The sequence below is a fragment of the Capricornis sumatraensis genome, chromosome 17 (assembly GCF_032405125.1).
Source record: "Capricornis sumatraensis isolate serow.1 chromosome 17, serow.2, whole genome shotgun sequence".
Lineage (NCBI taxonomy): Eukaryota > Metazoa > Chordata > Mammalia > Artiodactyla > Bovidae > Capricornis > Capricornis sumatraensis.
Genome location: NC_091085.1, coordinates 75538549 through 75561248, shown reverse-complemented (window position 1 = coordinate 75561248; position 22700 = coordinate 75538549). Strand labels below are relative to the sequence as shown.

Below are 22700 nucleotides of genomic sequence, written 5' to 3'. Positions count from 1 at the left end.
TAACCTCTGCCACGTTAACACGTGGTTTTTGGATCCGTAGCACCCCGAGCAGAAGGCAGACCGGTATTTTGTGTTATACAAACCGCCCCCTAAAGACAACATTCCCGCCCTAGTGGAGGAGTACCTGGAACGCGCCACCTTCGTAGCCAATGACCTGGACTGGCTCCTGGCCCTGCCGCACGATAAATTCTGGTGCCAGGTAACATTCTACCACCATTCCCGCTAAGACCAGGCACGTGCCATGCCGTTGGTTGGGTGCTGGTGTTCTTCTCCCCTGGAGGTGCTTTGTCTTCCTCTGCTTCTTACACTGGATCCCTAAGAGCAAATTGTGTTTGGAATTACTGTGTTCCATTATCAGCATCTTAATGATGTTTACACAAACGCCTTCCACCATGGCATTTTTAGAAACTCGTGTTTAGCTCATTTATGCCTCTTCGGTCCCTTGGGGTTGGTGGGCGTGTTTGCCCCAGGCCAGAGCTGACCAGCCGTGAGCCCCGCACGGTCCCCCCACAGGCCCTCAGGCCTCAGTGGCGCAGCCTGGCTGTCCCCTGTCGCCTGGCCTAGGTCATCTTCGACGTGAGCCCCGCACGGTCCCCCCACAGGCCCTCGGGCCTCAGTGGCACAGCCTGGCTGTCCCCTGTCGCCTGGCCTAGGTCATCTTCCACATGAGCCCCGCACAGTCCCCCCACAGGCCCTCGGGCCTCAGTGGCACAGCCTGGCTGTCCCCTGTCGCCTGGCCTGGCACAGCCTGGCTGTCCCCTGTCACCTGGCCTAGGTCATCTTCGACGAGACCCTGCAGAAGTGCCTGGACTCCTATCTGCGCCATGTGCCCCGGAAGTTCGACGAGTGGGTGGCCCCGGCCCCCGAGGTCGTTGACGTGCAGAGGCGCCTCCACCGCAGCGTTTTTCTCACCTTCCTCCGTATGTCCACGCACAAGGAATCCAAAGTGAGCCGTGGGTCCTGTGACAGGTCGCCCCTGCCAGCTGACACCCCCATGCCCCTGGGAATGCAGGCTCTGGAAGTATCGAGTCTCCCCCTTGTCTCCCGCTTTCACTCCCGCCGCTGGGAAAGAAGTCTGTGCCGCCTCCCTCGTCCTCTGAGCCGCCAGGTCGCCTGCGTTACACCCAGTATTTCCACCAGTGGGGAGCCGAGGGCCCTGTGCCAGGGGACGCGTGACTCTGCCTCTCCTTGGGCATCACAGGGCGAAGCATCGATTCTGATTTTTTTTAGAGGACCCTGGATGTGCTGTCTAAAAGCCTTTACTCCCCCACCCCGGGTTTATTTTTGTTAATTTAATTAATTTATTTGGCCAAATTGTGTGGCACATGCAATCAGGCTGTTCCCCGACCAGGGACTGAAACTCTGCTCCCTGCAGTGGAAGTGTGGAGTCCTAGCCACCGACTGGACTGCCAGGGAAGTCCTGCCCCCCAATTTTAAAAATAATAACACTGCCCTTAAACAAACGTAACAAAAAATATTTTGCAGATAATGAGAGTCGCCCACAAATTTCCTTCCCTCAAAATAACCACTGTTAAGGGGCCTGTTCCTTCAGGGAGCTTTTTTCCTTCCAATGTGTTTGTGTCTGTGTGTGTGGTGCCCACATATTTACTTTAAAAATAGTATCTTTCTTTTCTGTTTTTTTTAGCTTGTTAGCATGGAAACTGTTAAATATACACAAAAGTATCACGACTCCCACGTGCCCATTACCTGGCTTCAACAGTTAGCATCTTGCCTATCTTGCTTTCCCTCCCCCACTGAGTTTTCTGTTTTTCTTGGAGTATTTTATTTTTGTCCTTTTGAAGCTGTGCCGTGTGGCATGCAGGATCTTAGTTCCCTGACCAGGGATGGAACCTGAGCCCCCCTCCACTGGGAGTGCAGAGTTTCAACCTCTGGACTACCAGGGAAGTCCAGTCTTGGAGTATTTTAAAGCAGTCCCAGACATCATGGTAGTTTACCTGTAAATAACTTTAGAATGAATCTCCAGCTGATGGTTTCATAGGGAGCGTCTGCTTCGTTTTACATTAGGGTGAGTGACTGTTGCTCCAGGTCAGTCCCCTTGGCTTGGGTGCATCCTTGGTGTGGACGGAGCTGCTTCTATTAGCCAGGCCCCCCCAATGGACCTGAAGGTTATTTCCTGCGAGCCTGCTATTACCCTGCCACGCACGTGTTTGGGGAGGTCGCTCATCCTCTCTGCTGTTCCTTAGGATCACTTCATTTCGCCCTCTGCTTTCGGAGAGATCCTCTACAACAACTTCCTGTTTGACATCCCAAAGATCCTGGACCTCTGCGTGCTTTTTGGAAAAGGCAACTCTCCACTGCTGCAGAAGATGATAGGTGAGTTGGATGTGGGGCCCAGGGCCTGGGGTGGGCATGGGTGGTGCAGAGATGACCCCCACACGTCCACAGGGGGATCAGGGCAGGAGCAGTGGGCGGCGCTTGGAAGTGGCCTAGCGGATGTGTGTGTCAGCTCCGAAAGGAGTGGCTCAGTGGCTGTGGGGGAGGGGTGACAGACAAGGGCAGACGAGCGCTCCTCCAGGACCTCAGAGCCCCAGCGTCAGGCTGGGTGTCCCGGCCCAAGGAGGGGGGCGTTTGCTTCCGCGGTGACAGCTAGCCGTTTGCCTGAGTGTGCACTGGTGACTCCGCCGACGCCCCACCTGTGTCATCTCAGGTGATCCTCACAGCCGCCCTGTGACGTCAGCGGTGTCACCACCCCCACTTACGGTTAAGGAAACTGAGGTTGAACGTTCGGGACTTGCCTGCAGGGTCGTGACTGATGCGTGGCCAAGCTGGGGTTGACGTCACGTGGGCCTGAGGCTCACACTCTGGGCCTCGGTCACTCCCCGCCTCACGGGTGACATGGCCGCCTCAGAAATGTTGAGCTTTGAGTTGCTTCTGAGAATGGACAGGGGCAGGGGTCAGAGGGGACCCCCTGGGGTTGTGGAGGGAATGGGCATCAGCAGCTGGAGCCTGTCGGGAGGCGGGGGTGCTGGAAAGTTCACGCAGAAGCTTTGTTGGGAAGCTCCAGAGGGCACAGTGGCCCCAGGGGTTTGCCTTGGAAGAGGAGCTTGTGGCAACTGGCCCAGCTGGTCACCCTGGACACTCCGTCAGCCCTCCTCACCCTGAGACTGTAGGAGAGGGTCTTCCTAATGCCCAGTTACAGAGCTCGGTCACCGCTTGAAATGGTTTCCTTCCTCCCTTCCCCTCCAACCCCAGTGATAAAGGTAACACAGGTCAATCTAGAAAATTTCGGAAGGGTAGAAAGAAGCAGGAAAGTAATTATCAAATTCCTGCCCCCCCCGCCCCCGAGACGATCACTTGGTGATTGTTCCCTTCTAGTCTTTTCTCTGCGTATTTTTTAAAACTGTATTTAGGGCCTAATGCATATGAAATTTCACATCCAGCTTTTTCACTGGCGCAACCTCTGGTTTCTCATTCAGGTCTAATCACTGGCCTGATCATCAGTTAAGGGAAAAGACCCTTAATAATTATACTGTAGAGTGAGAGGATGGGGTGGGTACACAGAAGCAGCACGGTTAGTTAGAGAAGCAATTATCAGGCCAGTCTAGTTGGAGCAGGGCTTTCTGGGAGGGAGCGTGGGGTCAGGGGAAGAAGCTGGCATCAGATGGTGGGGGGGGGGGGGTGGGGAGGGCTCCGAGCCAGGGACCTGGGGAGGGGTACATCACTTGGTAGCTAAAAGGGAAGGCCCTGGAGTCGAACTGCCCGGTCCACAGCTGTATTCTGGGCTGTGTCCCTCTGACTCGGGCAGTTAGCCGCTCTAAGCCTGAGTCTTCTCATCTGAAGAAAGGGAAGACTGATGATCTGTCCAGCCTGTAGGATGGTTGTGGGTTGTGAATATGAGGTGGGGCGCAGCACAGAGCCTTGCAAGTTACAGACACTCAGTAAGTGTGAGCTCGTATTGTGACGAGGCCGTGGGAGCCTCTGGGAGCACGGAGCAGGGCGGGGAGCCATCCGCTGACCCGGTCAGTCTGGCAGCGCGCAGGTTGGGAGGGTGGTGATAGGAGGCCGTGGAGGAGGCCAGGCTTCGGCGTGGGCTGGAAGGGGAGAGCCTGGGTGGGAAAGGACTTCCGAGAGGAGAGTCGACAGGGCTTCGTGAGGTCGGCTGGAGGGAGTGAACTGAGGTTGGGAAGCAGGAGGCAGTGGGGGGGATGTGCTGTGAGTAGAGACAAGGTCAGCGTTGGGTCTGCACGCCATCAACCGCTCCGAGGATACAGGAGAAGAGGCCGTCTGGCCGCAGACGGGTGAGGCTGGAGCGAGAGAGCTCCGCCTGCTGCCGGGGTTCCAAATCTTTCGGGTCACTTGACTCCTCTGAGAATCAGACGAAAGCTTGTCTCCAGGAAGACATAGCCCCTCATAGATTTTGAGCTGTTTAAGAATGTTCTCATCCCCAGATTAAGAATCTGAAATCGGTTTACGAAGGGAAGCACTGTCTTTGGCTCACGGAGGCTGGTTCACAGACAAGATGGCAGGATCAGTCATCAGGCGCCCCTTCTTATTGCGTGCATGTCTGTCTGTCTGTCTGTCTGTCAGTCTGCAGGCCCCTTCTCCACACCCTCCAACACACGCATTAGCTCTCTTCCCAGCCCCTTGAGCAGAAGACAGGAGACACAGCATGGGGCAGCTTCTGCTTTCTCTGCCCCAGAAGCTCTTGAGCAAGGCAGATCAGCTGGAAGAGGGCTGACAAAGGAGACGGGGTGGGGGTGGGGGTGGGGCACAGGAACTGGCCGACTGTCCTTCGGGCAGAAGCCCAGGCCTTGCCCTGTCCCCACCTCCCACTTTTTTTTAACCTCAAGGCTGGTGGTGTGAATCAGTGAGTGCAGTCGTGAAAGCTGGGCCTTTCAGTTAGGCTGTGAGACCTTGACCCCGCAGAGGATAGCCCTGGTCTCTTTGGCCATACCTCGCATCCACCCTGGGTTTCTGAACTGCTTCAGTCTGAGGACGGGTGCCATCGCTTTGGCTTTTTAATTATTTCTTTAGGAGATCAAAAGTCAGATCTTTCCTGTCACTGGGATCAGATAAAGGAAAAGAAAGAGACTCCAAAGAGCCGGAGGGTCGACTGTGAAATGTGATCTATTTTGACACTCATAGAGCGTCCCTGTTACTCAGGCCTGAGCATGAGGAGGATCCTGAGAGTGCCTTCCTCCCTGCCTGGCACTCCGGGTGTGGTGGGCACCGCCTTGCGGCCTGGGGATTGTGGGGGGAGGCCTGCTCCCGACAACTGGGTCAGGAGACTCTGCCTGCAGAGGGTGACACCTGCCTTCTGGTGGACTTGGCGCTGGGAGGTCACGGCAGGCAGAGGGGGAGGGCAGTTTCATTCTGTGAGGCTGAGGATGGTGTGAGGGAAGAATGCAATTCGAGGGATGGGAGAGGGTGGCAGGAGATGCCAGCAGAAGCCAGATCTTGCAGGCCCTTTGTGCCACGGTCAGGAGTTCTAACTTGACCTTGAGGATGTTGCTAGGAGGATCCAATGAGGAAGAGCAGAGGAAGACAGCTTGGTCACTCACTCCCCATTCGTCAGGAGCAGGAGGTGGGCGCAGATGGTCAGGGAGAACTTCCTTCACAGGCTGAGGGGTCAGCACCCATCTGGAGTGGGAGATGCCAAGCAAGCTCCTGCCAGTAACACTTTCTGGAATCCTAGGACCAAGTGGCCTCCAGAAAAGCATTTAGAGAAAGTCCAGCCACCTAATGACTCGCTTATACACCCAGCCCCATCTGGCCTCTGATCTCATTCATTTTCAAGCCCTCCGGGATGGGGTGAGGGCTGCAGGGTTATGCTGAAGGCAGCCAAGGACAGCCCTGCCCAAGGACGGAGGACACCTAGGACTCAGAGTGTCCTGACAGCCAGCCAGCCTTCAGTGCCAGGATCGCAGTGGGATGAGGAAGCCAGGCCCCTTTTCGAGGCGGTGCCATTTTGCACAGTCCTGCCTTCTCCTTCTCGAGAGCTGTGATCCTCTCCCCCTCCGCGTTGGGCAGCCGGAACACCTGGTTTCTGTCCCAGTGACCGTGTACTCTAACCGCCACACTCACAGCAGCAGTAAACACTCGGGGCTTCCCTGGGGGCTCAATGGTAAAATCCGGCTGCAATGCAGGAGACAGGAGTTCAATCCCTGGGGCAGGAAGATCCCCTGGAGAAGGGAATGCCAACCCACTCCAGTATTCTTGCCTGGGAAATCCCATGGACAGAGGAGCCTGGAGGGCTACAGTCCATGGGATTGCAGAGAGTTGGGCATGACTGAGCGACTCAACAGCAACGCACACTTGGGGAAGGGCTTCATCTTCTGGGAATAACTGCACGTGTGTGGTAAACCTCCCCCCAGGTCTTTGGCCAGCCTCTCACCTTGGATGGGGGCTGTGTACGGCCAGCAGGTTCAAAAGCAGAGGGTGAGAGAATTTCTAGAGAATTTCTCCAGAATTGGCCTTGCAGGACCCCTGGACTGTAGCACCCAGGTTTCTTGGGCAAAGAGATCACGTCTCCTAATTTTCCTGGATGACTCACTCCCATTTACAAAGCCAACACTGTCATACAAGGCACAGTGCCCAAGTGTGATCATTCCCCGGGGACGGCAGGGTGAGCTGGTTTGACCAGGGTGGGTGGGTCTTTTACGTAATTCTGCTGGGGCAGAGGTGCTTAAAAGGTTAAATTGTACTGAGGCGAGGCCCCTCCCTCACCCTGGGGAAGTTTCTAGGCTGGGCCAGAGCTCTGTGCCAGCAGGGCCCGCGGCCAGGACTGCTCTGGTGCAGGCAAGCTCAGGAGAGGGGCGAAAGGTCACAGAACATGCTGGCAACCATGTGGGACTTGTCTTCCATCCTGTCCTCCTCCGCCGTCTTTCCCCAGTTCCTACCTTTCTCTTCTCTTTTCAGGGAACATCTTTATCCAGCAGCCAAGTTACTACAATGACCTGGACGAAGCCATGCCCACCATCCTTCAGGTACCAGCTCTTCGCCCTGCCCTGGGGAGGGTGGGGGGGATGGGGGTGGGGCAGGCCCCTTCTCCTACCTGGAGATGTTGCTCTTCTTTCCTGCAAGAGTCAGGGAGAACTCTCCCCACCTCTTCACACCAGACACACCCCCAGACCATGTTTTCTACCCCTCACTTCATTCCTTCAAATTTGTCCTTTCCCCTCTCGAACAGAACTGAAATCTAAGGGCTGTCCAGCACTCATATGGAAGAAGCTTGGGGTGCATTCTGTGTTGTCTGTCAACAGCTATCTGCCCCTGAAGATACCCCTGTACTTTTCTCAAGTCTGAGCTCTAAAGCCTCATAGAATCATTTGTATGAAATAATGCTCATTGTAGAAACTTTGGAAAATTCCAAAAAAATAAATAAGTAGAAGAAGAAGATTAATCTTCCTCCGTAATCCCGCCACCAGGAGATAAGCACTGTTCACGGTACCTCCTAGAATTCTGCTGCTAGTGTACTTAAACGTGGCGCTCAGTTGCTAAGTCATGTCTGACTCTTTGCAACACCATGGACTATAGCCCACCAGGCTCAGACTCTGTCCATGGGATTTCCTAGGCAAAGGTACTGGAGTGGGTTGCCATTTCCTTCTCCAACTTAAATGTGGTGCGATCCACAATGAGCTCTGTTTTCCCCCTCACTATTGATTTGTCTTTTATTCAATACAGTTCCTATAAATCGCCTTGCCCTGGGCATCCAGAAATACATGTTGCTGACTGTATCTCTTAAATATCCAGCCCTATACACTTGTCCAGCCGATCCGGGTCACATCCACAGGGTTTACGTACATTTCGTCATCATCATCATCCTCACCACAGTCCTGCGGGAAGGACGTCCCCATGATTCCCTTTTGACACAGGTTCCATTCTGAGACGGTCACTGAGAAGGTCACTGTCTCACCTGGTGTCCCAGGGACACCGGCATATATCCTGAAGATTCCAAGGCAGTGTTGGGGTCACCAGTCCCTCACTGCAGAACGGGGGTCCCTGCTGCCGGTTCCATAGGATGTGAAAGAGTCACCTCTTCTGTTCACAGGTCTTCAGCAATATCCTCCAGCACTGTGGTCTGCGCGGGGACGGGGCCAGCGCCACACCCCAGAAGCTCGAGGAGAGGGGCCGGCTCACCCCCAGCGACATGCCTCTCCCGGTGAGCTTGCCCTTCAGCCGGCTTCCTTCTGGCCAAGAGAAGGCCTGGAGCTTGCCCACTGCTCACAGCCCCTCACCCCACCCCGCAGGCGGCTCGTCCCGTGGCACACGCTTTAGGACATTTCAGCAGGCTTTCTTGCTGCATTTACGGAGTTGCAGAGGGAACAGCGTAGAGGTTTAGCCTTCGCTCAGTTCAGCTGGACAGGCTCCTGGGTGCGTTTCTCATGGGGCCATTCATCCATGGCACCAGCATGCCCCAGCACATGCCAGGCCCCCAGGCTGGGCCATGAGGCCCAAGTGGTTACAGAAGCAGATGCCTGTGTTAGCACGGGAGTTAGAGCAGGGGCGAGGGTGCGGTGGGCTGCCCTCCTGAAGCTTGCGCTGTCGTGGGAAAGCAGGCCTTAAACAAGCGTTCCAGAAAAGGGCGCAGCGAGTGCCGTGGGAACAGGGCACGTTGCCCTGTGAACTGCAGATAAGTTCCCTTATCTGTAAAGTGGAGATCTGACCTGTGGCCCAGCCTCTTGTTTGAGCTATTGGGAGAATCAGGGAGCCCTGCCTGTTCTCAACACGCTCTCCAGACCTGACGTCTTGGCCTCCCTGGGCTGTAATTTCTGTGTGGGACCTCCGGCCCTGTCTTCAGATTCAGGGATGGGTTCTCCTTCAGCTTCAAAGAGAGAATCGTATTAACCTGAAGCGAAAGGTCACCCTCGACCCCCCTGGGTGTGCATGCTTTGGAGCTGCGGCAGGCGGACCCGAGGGGGACCCTGGACTCTGTCCGCTTTGCCTCAGACCCTCGGCAGGGCTATCCCTGGGGGGACTAATGCGGTGTTTTTCCTCCGGCCTGACAGGAGTTAAAGGATGTCGTCCTCTACCTTTGTGACACCTGCACCACCCTCTGGGCCTTTCTGGACATCTTCCCTCTGGCTTGTCCGACCTTCCAGAAACACGACTTCTGTTACAGGTACAGCGGTTGCAGTCGAGGTTCGGGTTCACATCCACATTCAACCAATATTTATTGGACGCTTAGAACCTGCCGGGCTCCCTCTTCCAGCGCCCGCCTGCCTGGAGGCTGCATTTGAGAAGGACTTTTACTGGGGGGGCTAAGAGCAGGGGAGGAGAGGGAGAAAAACGCCAGCCAAGGGCGGGGCAGTTTCCGTTCAGACCCGGTCTGCTGCAGAGCCCCCGGCACGGGTGGGCACAGGGGTGCAAGAGGCTGAGGAGGCTCAGGCTGAGGACTTCGGCCTCCAGCGCGGAGAGGCGCGCACACGAGTAGACGTGCATCCACGTGGGGCCAGCTGGTGGGGCTGCACCAGGAATGCAGATGAGGGAGCACGGCTCTGTCTGGAGGAATAAGAGACGGTTTCAGAGTGATGCTTAGATGAGACCTTAAGAATGAACAGCAACCTGCCTGGCAGAGAAAGCCTGCAGTGGCCCAGATGGTGAAGGAAGCCGTGCAGTGCAGTATGATGCGGGGTGTGAGTCGGGGAGTGGGCTTGGGGAGCAGGTGACCACAAGATGCGGCCCCAGGGAAGTCAGACCTGCTGTGTGACATGTGTTGGCAGGGAGTGGGGCCTTTATCGTGGAGGCAGGAGGGAGCCCTGGAGGCTTCTATCCAAAGAAGTCGTAGAAAGGTCCTGCTGTGATGGAGAAAGACCAGGGGGATACAGCGGAGGGAGAAAGACCTTCTTTGCCCACTTAGCCCCATGGGCATCCGTTCCTTGAGCAGTGAGAAAGGGGTGCCGGGACAGGGGCTGGTAACTGGCTCGTTGCCCAGCAACTGTGGGGGGTGGGGGGCTGTCCTGCTGTCAGTGACCTCCGCCAGGCATCTCCCCCAACCATTCTGGGAGCTATCCAACTCCATCCCCCCTCCCTCTGTCCACTGGGTCATTTGCCCAGCTACTCCACAAAACATTTATCTAGCGCAGACATGTGCCAGAGATGGCAGCTGGTGCCCTGAGCCTACCGGGTCCCCTGAGCTCTTGAAAATCAGACGTGAGGATTGCTCAGCCTCCCAGAGAATGTTAGAAAAAAGCGCCAATCCACACTGTCCCCAGAAGAAAAGGGTGGGGATAGGACTTTTAAAAATGTTGTCACAATTTTTTAAAAGGTATTTACTTCATGGTAAATGTGGCAAACTGGAAACCTGGGAACTCCCCAGAGGTAGGAAATGAAAATCACTCTGAACGATCAGACTGTTTTTAGACTTATTTTCATTCACCATGAGCACTTTCCCATTTTGCGAAAGCATCTTCCCAAACTGGGCACAGATGGCCTTGGAAAGGGTCTCTGGAGATGGGAGGGTCCTTGCCGGAAGAGCTGAGTTTCCCAAGAGGTACCTGGAAGGCATCACAATGGACATGAGTTTGAGTAAACTCCAGGTGAAGGAGAGGGGAGCCTGGTGTGCTACAGTCCATGGGGTCACAAACAGTCAGACGCGACTCAGGGACTGAACAACAACCCCCCCCCCCCCCCGCCCCCCGGAGGCAGGGCTGCAGCTCCACCTACCTCAGGGTGAGGAGGAAGAAAGGAAAACACTTTTGACTGCGAGTGACCCTGCCTTTGGCAAGAGATGCTGCCTCAGACCCACAAATAGCCTGAGGCTGGCTCAGCCTGTTCCAACTGTGCTGGAGGCCAGGAAGGCGTGCTGAGCAGAGTCCTTGGTCCCCCCCCAGGGCTCCAGGCAAGGGGTTACCTCACCAAACAGCCTCCAGCTAATCTCTCTGAGCAGCCTTCTCTGCCTTCCTCTCTTTCTGTCCTTTAATTTTATGAACAAATAATATATTCACAGGGTGTATAAAACACACCTTTGAAAAGTCTCCCTCCCCCCCTTCTCCACTTCTGTTCCTTACACACAACCATTGAGTTAGTTTTTTTGTGGAATTTTCCAAAGATATGCATGTAAATATGCACATATATGCAAAGAAACACATTATCTGCCTCCACCCTCTTTTTAATATTTCATATACTGGCATATTGGGCATCCCACGTGACTCAGTGGTAAAGAATCCACCTGCCAGTGCGGGAGACTCAGGAGATACAGGCTAAATCCCTGGGTCAGGAAGATCCCCTGGAGGAGGAAATGGCAATCCACTCCAGCGTCTTGCCTGAAAAGTCCCATGGACAGAGGAGCCTGGCAAGCTACAGTTCCTGCGATTGCAAAGAGCTGGACATGACCGAGCACGCACACATACTGGTATATTATGAGTGCTGTGTGTACTGTAGGCATTCTGCTTTTAAATTTAATGCATATCTGTGCAGGGACCACCTTCAGTCTTTGGTATCTCTGAGTAGAACTCCACTGTGGGGGACCCCAGACCCCAGAGATGGCACTTTAGGTTTTTTCCAACTGTTTGCTATTACCAAAAAATAAATAAATAAATAAATTGCCACGAAGGCTAACTTTGCACCTAGGTCACTGTGTACCTTTGCAACTATATCTGAGGAATAAATTCCTAGAAGTAGAACTGCAGGAACAGATGGTACATGCATTTGAAATTTTCACGGATTTCGCCAAATCACCCTCCATAGGGGCTGTTTCAATTTACCCTTTCACCAGCAGTGTGTCATGGCAACGCCTGACTCTGTTTGAGCCAAACCGTCCTCTCTGTCTTCTGGGTGCCACGCTGTGGGCCTCAAAAGCCCCGCCCCTTTTGGCCTGCCTACCCATGTCTACCGATAGCCCCACACCAGGAAAAGGTGGCCAGGAGCCAGCGATCGACAGACGAATGTTTACAGGGCACATTACATTTGCTGCTGCAGATTCAGCTCAGTCCTAGGAAATCAGCTGCTTTTCTGGCTTTGGGAACTTAAGATGTTCAGAGATAGAATTATGCCCCGGAAGAGAGGTAGCTGCATTTTAAGGTGTAAGATCAGCATCTTCTGAGCGCTGTGTGTCTGGTTCGAGAGAGGAATAGTCACGGGGGTGAGCTTATGGTCAGGAAACGTGGCTAGGATGGAGAGTTGGGTTTTGTGTGTTTTTTTAATAGGAGTATAGCTGATTTACAGTGTTCTGTTAGTTTCAAGTGTCCAGCAAAGTGAATCAGATATATATACATATATATACACACATATACATACATATATACACATATACATATATACACATATACATATATATACACATATACATACATATATACACACATATACACACATATATACACATATACATACATATATACACACATATACACACATATACATATATACACACACATACACATATACACATATACACACATATATACACACATATACATACATATATACATATATACACATACATACATACATATATACACATATACACGCATATATATACACACATATATACACATATACATGCATATACACACATATACATACATATATACATACATACATATACACATATACATACATATATATATACACACACATATACATACATACGTGTACATATATAGGCTTCCCTGGTGGCTCAGTGGGGAAGAATCTGCCTGCCAATGCAGGAGATGCAAGTGGTTGGGAAGATCCCCTGGTGAAGAAAATTGCAACCCACTCCAGTATTCTTGCCTGGAAAAATCCCATGGACAGAGGAACCTGGCAGGCAATGGGCCATGGGGTCGCAAAGAGTCAGACAACTTAGCAACTAAACAACAACAACAAAATATGGGTGTTCCATTCTTTTTCAGATTCTTTTTTCATATAGGTTGTTACAGAATATTGGTTAGAGCTCCCTCTGCAGTACAGTAGATCATTATTAGTTACCTCTTTCATGTGTACTAGTATGTATACGTTAATCTCAATCTCCTAATTTAGGGGATGGAGAGTTTAAGTCTGAGTTGAGGACAGGTGGCTGTGAGGTTACTAAGGTGAGAAGCCAGCTTGGCTGGCCTGTACCGGGTACAGATGTACCAGAGAGAGGAGTTCCACTCTGATATCATAGGAGATAGGGAGCTGCTGGCAGTTTCTGAGCAAGAAGAAAGTCACCTTGTACCTATCCCTCAAAGCTTGGTGTGTCCTGGGTGGCCCACGCATTGCTCTGTGAGAACGAGCCCCTCTGGATCTTGGATTCCCATCTGAGCAGGGGGCGAGCTCCAGGTCACTGCCCACCAGGCTCTTCCTAGGACCAGCCACAGCGGAGCAATCTGGGCTGAGGGAGAAACTTGTCTTGGGGACAACCTGGCAGGAAGAAATGGGCCCTCCTGCTCCCTTGAGCGTGCTTTGATTTTTCTAAGGAAGTGTGAGATTTCTGAACTAATCCAGCCTTTTACCCTGTGTGTGTCATTGCAGGCTAGCTTCCTTTTACGAAATAGCCATTCCCGAACTGGAGTCTGCAATTAAGAAGAGGAGGCTTGAAGACAGCAAGTGAGGCGGGGACAAAACTGAGGGCTGTTGTGGGAGAGCCCCAGCTCACCTGTCCTGGGCATCGGCACCCCCTTCTCTATGTCAAGGGCCAAGGACCAGGGACGAGAGGCCCTGCAATTTCAGCTAGTGCTTCCCTCCCTACCTAGCAGCCTCCTGGCAGCAAGGAACCCTTTCCCCCTCAGCTGTTGCTCCAAACTCTTCCGCTGGTTCCTGAGCCACCATTTGAACTGACAGGTGGCCCTGGAACCAGCCAGCCTCTCAGAGCCTGTCGCCCTTTGCCAGCTGCTGTCAGCAGCGAACTGAGGCTTTCTCAGCCCCCGGAGGATGGAGGGTGGGGTGGGGGGCACCTGCAAAGGCTGTGAGGAAGCTCCCCTGGTGTCTTTCTGCCTCTCAGATCTACTTTTCTTTCGCTCTGGCCTCCAAGGCTGCTAGGTGACCTGTGGCAGAGGCTCTCCCATTCCAGGAAGAAGCTACTGGAGATTCTCCACACCCTCCTGAATCAGACCTGCCTCCTCCCGGTCCTGGAAAGCAGGTGGGCGTTCGGGATCCCCTGCCCGCCCAGGCGGGAGAGCCCCCTCCCCAAGCCCGGCTGGGGCACTGCTGTCATTGCACGGGGCTCCCTCCCCTGACCTGGGGTTGCCCAGCAAAGATGGGAAACCAGGAAGAATGCCTCTTTCCTCTGACTCGCAGAGGGAGGCTGCAGAGGGGTGGGGCGGGTGGGGAAGGAGCCAAGCCTGTCTGCAGGGAGTGAGCGCATCCTCTTCTCTGTGTCCTGTTCCAGCTGTGACAACATTCAGGGCTACATCGAAGACTTCCTTCAGATCTTCAGCTCCTTGCTGCAGGAGAAGAGGTGAGCTGGGAGTAGCAGCCGGAGGGGGCCCGGTCCTCCCACCAGCCCCAGGAGAGGCCTTTGGTAATAGAGCCCCTGCCCTGTGCTCACCACGATCTAAGCTTTTGGTATTAGTGGTTGGGCAGCAGACACGAGGAGTGGCAAACTAGCCTGGTGTCCCTGCCACCCTCTAAGTCCCGCCCCCGCCCCACCAACCCTCTGACTCCCGCCCCCCTCCAGGTTCCTGCGGGACTACGATGCCCTCTTCCCCGTGGCCGATGACGTCAGCCTTCTGCAGCAGGCCTCCTCCGTCCTGTATCCTTCCACCGCAGCCCCCGGGGTGGACCCGGCCCTGGGTTCTGGGTCCTGGGCCCTGACCAGATTGGACCCAGAGGAGTGGAGAGACCGTTTAGCCCCAGAACACGTGGGAGCCAGCTTTCCCTGACACCCTGTTTTGGGAGGAGAAGACTGCTCTGATCCTGGGGGGTACACATAGCCCTCCTTTCCCTGGTCTTTGCTGAGCGTCTGGGGCTGTGTGACCAAGAGGGACTCAGCCCTGCCCTCGGGGACCTCACGCAGGATGGGAGACGGATAACCAAACAGGCAGCGAGAGTGTCACTCAGAGGCAGGGGAGTCAAGGGGAGGAGGGGGTGTCACACAGAAGCGAAACCCAAGTTGAGAGTAGCACAAGGAACAGGAGATGGCCACGCCCTGAGCCAAGTGCTCTCCCGGGCACAGTGTGGAGCCCACAGACGTGTGCAGCCTGCAGGGCGCCGAGGGCCCGGGGTCTGGTGGGGGCTGGGGTCTGGTGGGGGCCGGGTTTGGCCATGGCAGATGAGCCCTGGGGTGGCCCTTGCTGAGGAGTTTGGGGTGAGCCCTGCAGGTGCTGGGAGACCTAGAAGGATGTGAAGCGGAGGTGCACCTTGTCAGTCTCAGACTTCGGGTGGTGGGCGCTTGGGTTGGAAGCAGCATGAGGGAGGGACTTGCCTGGTGGCCCAGTGGTTAAGACTCTGTGGGCCCAGTGGTTAAGACTCTGTGGTCCCAGTGCAGGGGGCCCAGGTTCGATCCCTGGTCAGGGAGCTAGATCCCACACACCGTAACTAAAGATCAGAGATCCTGAGTGCTGCCACTAAGACCTGGCGGAGCGAGCCTAACTAATTAATTTTTTTTTTTTTTTAAGAAAGTATAGAGTGAGAGAGTCTAGAGCAACTACCCAGCGTCTGACTTGGCAGCACCCGGGGTACTGGAGAGGGACGAGGGCCTGGAAGGAATGGGCCTGCGGGCCATTTGGATGGCTGGGGTAGGTTGCTCAGTCCAGCCTCAGGGACAGACACCCTGTGGGCCAGCTTTTGCAGAAAGCCCACAACGGGTTGGACAGGACACCCGGTGGCAGTGCCCCCGCCGGGCCCTCCTCCTGGGGGGTCCTTGTCCCAGGACCCTTGGCTGCCAGACCCTGGCCTTGCCCTTACGCAGAGCTGCTTTCTGCTGAGTGGCAGGTACTGGGTTTTGAGGCTCGTGCGGCCGTGGGCTGGCCTGCTTCCCCAGGCAGCCCGCGGTGCCCGTGGGGTGCAGCCCAGATGGCCCCTGGCCTCAGCCACGCAGTGAAGGGTGGAGAGAGGGCTGTGGTCCCCGAGAGAGACTCCTTAACCCGTCCTCCCAGGGATGAGACACGGACCACCTACATCCTCCAGGCAGTGGAGAGTGCCTGGGAAGGGGTAGACCGGAAGAAAGCCAGCGGCGCCAGAGACTTGGCTGTGGCTGAGAACCCTAACGGGGTGGGGGAGACAGCGGAGGCGCTCAGCGGGCCGTCCTCACTCCCCCAGGAGGAGGAGGTGTGTGACAGGACTGGCCCGGGCAGCGGGAGACCTCCTTTCTCTGTTCCCACGAGGAAAAGGGTTTGTTTGGGGGTTGACAGCTTCTGAGCTGCCGGCCTGCTCCGCACTGCCCTTCGAGGGTTCTGAGCCGAGGGCGAGCTGGAAGGCCTGTGAGGTAGGCAAGGCGCTTAGCCGTCAGGGCCTCACTTCCCCCGACAAGGTGAAGCACGGGAGCTTTTTCCACATGAACTCTCCATCGGCGCGCACCTCTAAACAGAGGGGAAGCCGCTGAGCTGGTGCTGTCGCTCCGGACGTCGCCAGAACCCTGCATCACCACCTCTGTGACCCTCCTGATTGGCCGCTGACCCAGGGCTCTCCCCTGCGTGTCGGGAGGCAGTGTGACTTGGGGATTAAGACGACACAGTCTCTGGAGTCAGGCTGCTGAGGGGCGTATCCTGATTCTGCCACCTGCCAGCTCTGAGCCCTTAGGCACATCCCTCACAGGAGCCCTGGTTCCTCCCCTGTAGGGGGGAGTGGCAGGGTCCCCATCTCCACGTGGGTGCTCAGAGCTGCCACGAGGAGTGAGTGATTGGCCCCCGTGCCCCGCTGCCAGACGCCGCTGTCCTTCTCTTAGGCCCCAGGCCCGGTGCCCACTGTCCCAGGGCCTTGGAGAATGGTGGTCCCCTCCCCACCACCTTTTCCCCATTTGGCTTCTTGCCTCAGACACAGAGGAGTTTTATTACTGTTTTTTTGATTTGTGAATTTCCTTAATTGAAAAGCTGAAAAAATTAACGTATTCCAAGCCAAAGGGGCGCTTCTCCACATCAGCCAGCTCCAGCGGTTGCTTTTCCCCTCCGACCTCAGTCGTCAGGCTGTCAGAGGGGAAAGGGCTGGTTCCCAGAAGCCACAGCCACTTGTGGACAGCCTCGTCCACACCAGGCTCTGTGCTCTGCACTTTTTGTGTATCGTCTCTTTGAACCATCTGAAAGCAACCCCATGAAGTAGGTGTAGTCTGGGGGCTTTATAAGGAGGAAACGGAGGTTCAGAGAGGTTAAGTGCCCTGCCCAAGGTCACACAGCCAGAAGCAGCAGCTCAGCTGGTAAGCCGTAGCACCCCCTTTCACAGAGGAGGACATGGAGGCTCAGACAGACTTAAGAGACTTGGCTAAGGTCCCTTAGCCAGGAGGGGAAGGGCTGGGACTCAGGCCAGGTCGCCTGACTCCGAGACCAGTGCAGTTTGGGGCTCCCTGGCCCAGCCCAGGCATCCCCTCGGTCTCTTCCACAGTGCCTGGGGGCGGCCGCAGCCCCGGGTCCCACCGTGTGCGGTGTGGAGCTGGACTCGCTCATCTCCCAAGTAAAGGACCTGCTGCCGGACCTTGGCGAGGGCTTCATCCTGGCCTGCCTGGAGCACTACAGCTATGACCCCGAGCAGGTGATCAACAACATCCTGGAAGGGCGGCTGGCCCCCACCCTCAGCCAACTGGACCGCGGCCTAGACAGGTGGGAGCGTTGGGTGGGAGGAAGCTCGTGGCGCCCAGACTGCCCCGGGGTCCTCGTCGGGGCCCTTCCTGTCTCCTCTGCCTCCCACTCCTCTTTCTCCTGTGTCCCGTCCTCAGTACTTCCCCACAGTGGCAATTCCCAACCACAGAAGCTGATGTCCTCTTTGGGGAAACAGAAACCTCAGGCCCCCAGAGGTCCTCGCATGCCCCCTGCAGCGCAGAGTGGGCACCACTGGGCCTCCCTGCTCCGCCTCCTGGGAGATGGGGGGGCGGGGGGTGACTGAGGGCTTGTGGCCCTCTGCTCTGATGTTGCTGCCTGCCTGGCCACTGAGGGAGCACAGCCAAGCTTCTCACTTCCTTCATACCCACCCTTCTTTTTCTTTGTTTTTTTTTGTGAGGGGGAGGCTTTTTTGACCGCAGTACACAGCTTGCAGGATCTTGGTTCCCTGACCAGGGATTGAACCAGGGCCCTCGGCAGTGAGAGTGTGGAGCCCTAACCCTTGGACTATCAGGGAATTCGCCCACACCTACCCTTTCTGAGTTGGGCCCACTGCTTCCCTGAAGCCCCCGGGGGCAACAGGAAGGAGTGTAAACAGATGTTTCTGCCATGAATAAATGTTGTTTGTTGAATGAATAAGTGAATAACTTCCAGAATGAAGCTAGCTCTGGCTTTGAACCAATTCTTCAGCCTCCATGTGCCCATTTCACAGGTGAAGGCACTGAGGCAAAAAAAAAACCCAGCTCAAGTGACCTCTGTCTTGCAGGGAACACAATCTGTATGAGTGGCGCGCGTGCGGGGAGGCCACCTCCCCAGGCTGGGGCAGGCTTGGGCAGGTTTTTAGCCCATGTCCCTCATGTGGCTGTTACTGGGGAGTGGAGGCTCTGACGGACCTCACATGGGAGGGGGAGCATCCCCCTGAAATGGATTTCTTTGCCACCCCCCCAGACAGGTGAAGCCGGACCCAACGCCTCTACTGACGTCTCGTCACAACGTCTTCCAGAATGACGAGTTTGACGTGTTCAGCAGGGACTCAGTGGATCTGAGCCGGGTGCACAAGGGCAGGAGGTGAGTCCGGTGGGCCGTGGGGTCCCAGAGACCCCAACTCTGCAAGTGCAGAGAGGACGAGAGAAACCCAGGGCCGTCATCTTGATGGAAGTGGTCACAGAGCTTCCACCTGGGGCTCCCCCATACCCCAGATCAGTATGCTCCCTGCAGCCAGGCTCCGGGCCTCTAACAGTCTGGCTTCAGGCTCCAACCTTATGTGCAGAGTTAGTGAGTCCTCCTTGACAGCAAAAGGCCAGCAGGGCCAAACCGGCCCTTCTTCCCTTCTCCCATCTTCGGAGGAGTCCCCGGGTGGGAGAGCTGGTCAGTGGTCCTCAGAGGTGCTCCCTGACTGGCGCCTCTCCACCCAGGGACACAACAGGAGAAGGAAGGCCTCTGCCCAAGTGAATATATTACATTTGAAGGCCTTCCTACTTATTTTTGGTCTATGTCCTTCGTACTTTTTTGGCATTGAAAAGTCCATTCACGATTTATTCATTTATTCAACAAATATTTGCCTGGTGCTTCTAGGTCCTGGATTTATGAGGTGCTGGGGACATGGTGGGGGGTGGAACAGACAAGGCCCCTGCCCACGTGGCGTTTGGACTGATCAGCTTGGCAAATAAGCCCCGTGAACCCATAGATGAAACAGATTCTCCCAGGTGGAGGCGCGCAGACTCCCAAGCCTCTACCTGGGCCTTCAGTCCAGGCAGAAAGGCTTCTTGGAGACAATGCCGTGGGCGGACGGTGGAAGGACGAGGGAGGGTCAGTTGTGCAGAGCAGGCAGGAGAAGCTTTCCAGGCAGACCGAACAGCAGGGGCGGTGGCCCCGAGGCCATGGGGAGCATGGCAAGGGTCCTCTTCACCAGTACAGTGTACGTTCTGGAAGGATCCCCTGCCTTTGGATTGGGACCCCTTGGAGGGACTGAGAGTCAGCAGCCACATGGCGTGGTGGCAGGATCAGACGCTGACAGCCCGGTGCCAGCCCGCAGTGTTAATGGAGCCATTTCATGGAATCTACAAAGCTGGGGGCCGCTGGGCAAGTCCAGCGCGCCTTCTCCCTCATCACACAGATGGGGGCAGCGAGGGGCAGCGAGGCGAGAGGGCCCTGCCCGATTCTCGGGACAGGAGCCCCAGTGCTAGAAGCACAATCTCTTCCCTGCTCCTGGGACCGTCCAGCACTGGTAGAGTGGCCGTCTGAGGGCTCGGGGACCTGGCACAGGGCAACCCTAAAGCCATCTGGCTGGCTGGACAGGAAGCTATTGAAAACTGCTTAGTCACTCACATTGCGACATCACCAGATATGGGGCTGGCGACGTTGTCCCGCCTCGGTGCCTGCCCTTCCAGGCCCTGCTGCAGGAGAGGGGCATGCGGCGGGGGCTGTCCCCCTGCTCCAAGGGGCGTCCAGCCACCCAGGCAGAAACTGCGCCGCAGACATTCACTGGCCTCGTGCTGGGCAGCCCAGGGGTTGGGGTTTACAGAGATGCAGGGGCTCTGTTCATATGCGCATTATTTATTTATCCACTCAGCAAATATTTATTAAGTGATTGACTGTGGCCAGATCCTGTGCTCGGCACACTGGGAGACACGGGGAACGGGGCACCCAGGCCTCTCCCTCCCATGGCAGAGAGACGTTGGGAATGACTTAAACCGATCAAGACGCGACAGAGTGGAGAGGGGCATGGAGGGGCATGGAGGGCCTCAGTGGGGTCTCCCATCCTGACGTGGGCAGGGCGGGGAGCTTAGGGCCTGTAACACACGAGAAAGCAAGCCGCACAAGGCAGGCCACCCTTGAGTTAAACCGTATGTGCGTTGTTACAGATACTCGAGCCCTAAATGGCGCAAGAAATGAGGAACTCTGTCCCCTTGTGGGACAGGCCGGTGCAGGGTAGGGCAGTTGAGGCGTGGATGACCTGTGGTGCAGCCACGTCTTCAAGGTTGCATCTTGCTTTCTCGTGGCCCCTGGGTGGCCGCAATGTGATGTCCAGAAATGACCGGGCCACCAGGAAGTCAGGGTCAAGTCTTTCTGCATCTCTCTTAGAGACCAGGAGACCTTTCCCAGTGGCCCCTCACGTGAGGGGGTGAGCTGGGGAGCTGGGCTCCAGGGCTCCCGGAGAATGGGGAAGAGGAAGGACCTGTGCAAAATGAGGGGCTGCTAGGAGTGGGGGTGAGGTGAGGGGCTTGTTAGGTCGGCACCAAGCACACGTGCTGCAGGTGTATTGTAGCTAGGGAAGGAGGCAGTGAGGGTAACGTGGGGTCCCCTTACTCCTTTCGACAGTGGTGCCCCAGAAGATAAGGCATTCTCTTTCAGATCAGTTCTGTTGCCCCAAAATGCTTACGCACCCTGTGTGCCTCATTGGAGAGTCACAGAGCACATTAGCCCATTAAAGGTTCTGACGAGTCCTATAGTCAGAGAGACTGGATTCCCTTTGTGAAGCTCAGCAGGTGCCAGGTCTGCTTCTGGGCATCGTCTGATTTCATCCTTGCACCATCCCTGGAGGCAAGATCAGGTCTCAGCAAGGATAAGGGGCCGGCCTGTGATCACACCCCTCAGGAAACAGCCGAGCAGACTGGAGTCAGGAGACCTATATTCTGGCCCTGGCTATGCTGGTGGAAGCTGTGTGACCTTGGGAGGGTTACTTGGCCTCTCTGGATCCCCTGATTCCTCACCCGGAAAAGGAGGGCTTTACTGCCTCTGCAGGCCCTTTAGAAATTCAAAGGAGAGTGTCATCCCTCTAAGGGCCAATTTGAGGGCCAATCTTGAAGGACAGGCTGGAGCAGGTGAGGAGAAAGGTGGTTGAGCCTCAGGGGAGCCCGCATGTACCTGGACTTGAGGGAGGCAGAGGAGGCGCCCTGCTCCAAACAGGCCCTGGTGCTCCTGCGGCTTGGCTGACCTGGCCCTCGGCTGTGTCTGCTCCTGGCTGCTTTTGCCCCTTTCTTTCTTTCCTTCTCTGGCTTCATATGAGGGCCAGAGCCTTCCTGGACGAGGTACCCTGTCCTTACCTGTATCCTCTCCGAGGACCCCGCTGAGGCAGGGGCACTTTGCTAGCCTTCTCTGTGGTCCTGCCGGGGAGCCACGTAACCAGAGGCCATGCCGTGTGAAAGAACCTCCCTCTGCCCACCCTGGGGACCGGGTGGACCGGGGCCGTGGGGTGGGGCAGGGGAGACTGTGTCAGCGCTCATTCATCCTGGGTCCCCTGGCTCAGCTCGGGGCCCAGCACCTGGCAGGACCTCAGGAAGCCTGTGTTGAACGGGTGCGCTTTTACCAGGGGCTCCACCTGAACGAGCTTGGCCCCTTCACTTCCTCTCTGCCTGTCCCTTCTCCACCCCTTAGCTTGGCAGAGAGAGCGCCCGCTAAGGGCCGAGGCCACGGTCACAGGCTCCCTCTCCTGGCATGAGGTGATAGATTCCTGTGGCCCGAGATGGTTCCCTGGTCCAGACCAAACATCTCCACATCACGGAGCTTCCAAGAACCCTGCTCCAGCGCCTCCCCCAACCCCCTCACTCAGCCCCCTGCACCCCCATTCATTTCTGCTTTCCTTGTGTTTCCAGGACGTGTGTGCCTTCATCTAGCACACTTCTGCTCTTTGCCACTAGACTGAGTTCCATGAGGGCAAATCCAGATTTTACTCTTCTGAATCTCTCCCCAGCCCAGCTCATAGTAACCCCTTATTAAAAACTGTTGAAGGGGGCCTTCCCTGGTGGTCCAGTGGCTAAGACTGTGTTCCCAATGCAGGGGGCCTGGGTTCAATCCCTGGTCAGAGAACTAGATACCACATGTTGCAACTGAGGCCCAGCGCAACCAAATAAAAACAAAAAACAAAAAAAAGTTGAAGGTTTGGGGGGGGGCCCAGGTTTGATCTGCCCCAGGCTCCCAGGCCAGACACAGCCCACCGGACTCAGGCGCCTGGCCCTTCCCACACTAAAAGCCTGTTAATAGAAGATTTTTATGGACGCTGTGGGCTTTGTGTCTGTTTTTTCCCCCTACCCCTGATGCATTCCAGAGGCCCAATTTCATAGCTAAGCTGGATTTTCTTGCCTGGCACCT

The 22700-nt window shown here is 55.7% G+C and overlaps 1 protein-coding gene across 4 annotated transcripts in view; it reads left to right on the top strand.

Annotated features, from left to right (window-relative positions):
* Positions 1-22700, top strand: part of ASCC2 (activating signal cointegrator 1 complex subunit 2) — a 36266-nt gene that overhangs the window by 9519 nt on the left and 4047 nt on the right. For all 4 annotated transcript variants that reach the window (XR_011146098.1, XM_068989498.1, XM_068989496.1 and 1 more), the window contains 13 exons: positions 41-199; positions 776-946; positions 2205-2334; positions 6880-6947; positions 8012-8122; positions 8970-9082; positions 13396-13470; positions 13895-14002; positions 14252-14320; positions 14540-14614; positions 15960-16131; positions 17398-17612; positions 18558-18677. Coding sequence is in view for 3 of the 4 variants with exons in the window: in XM_068989498.1 (XP_068845599.1) it covers positions 41-199; positions 776-946; positions 2205-2334; positions 6880-6947; positions 8012-8122; positions 8970-9082; positions 13396-13470; positions 13895-14002; positions 14252-14320; positions 14540-14614; positions 15960-16131; positions 17398-17612; positions 18558-18677 (1586 nt within the window). In the remaining variant the exon portion in view is untranslated. The remainder of the gene's footprint in view (positions 1-40; positions 200-775; positions 947-2204; positions 2335-6879; positions 6948-8011; positions 8123-8969; positions 9083-13395; positions 13471-13894; positions 14003-14251; positions 14321-14539; positions 14615-15959; positions 16132-17397; positions 17613-18557; positions 18678-22700) is intronic.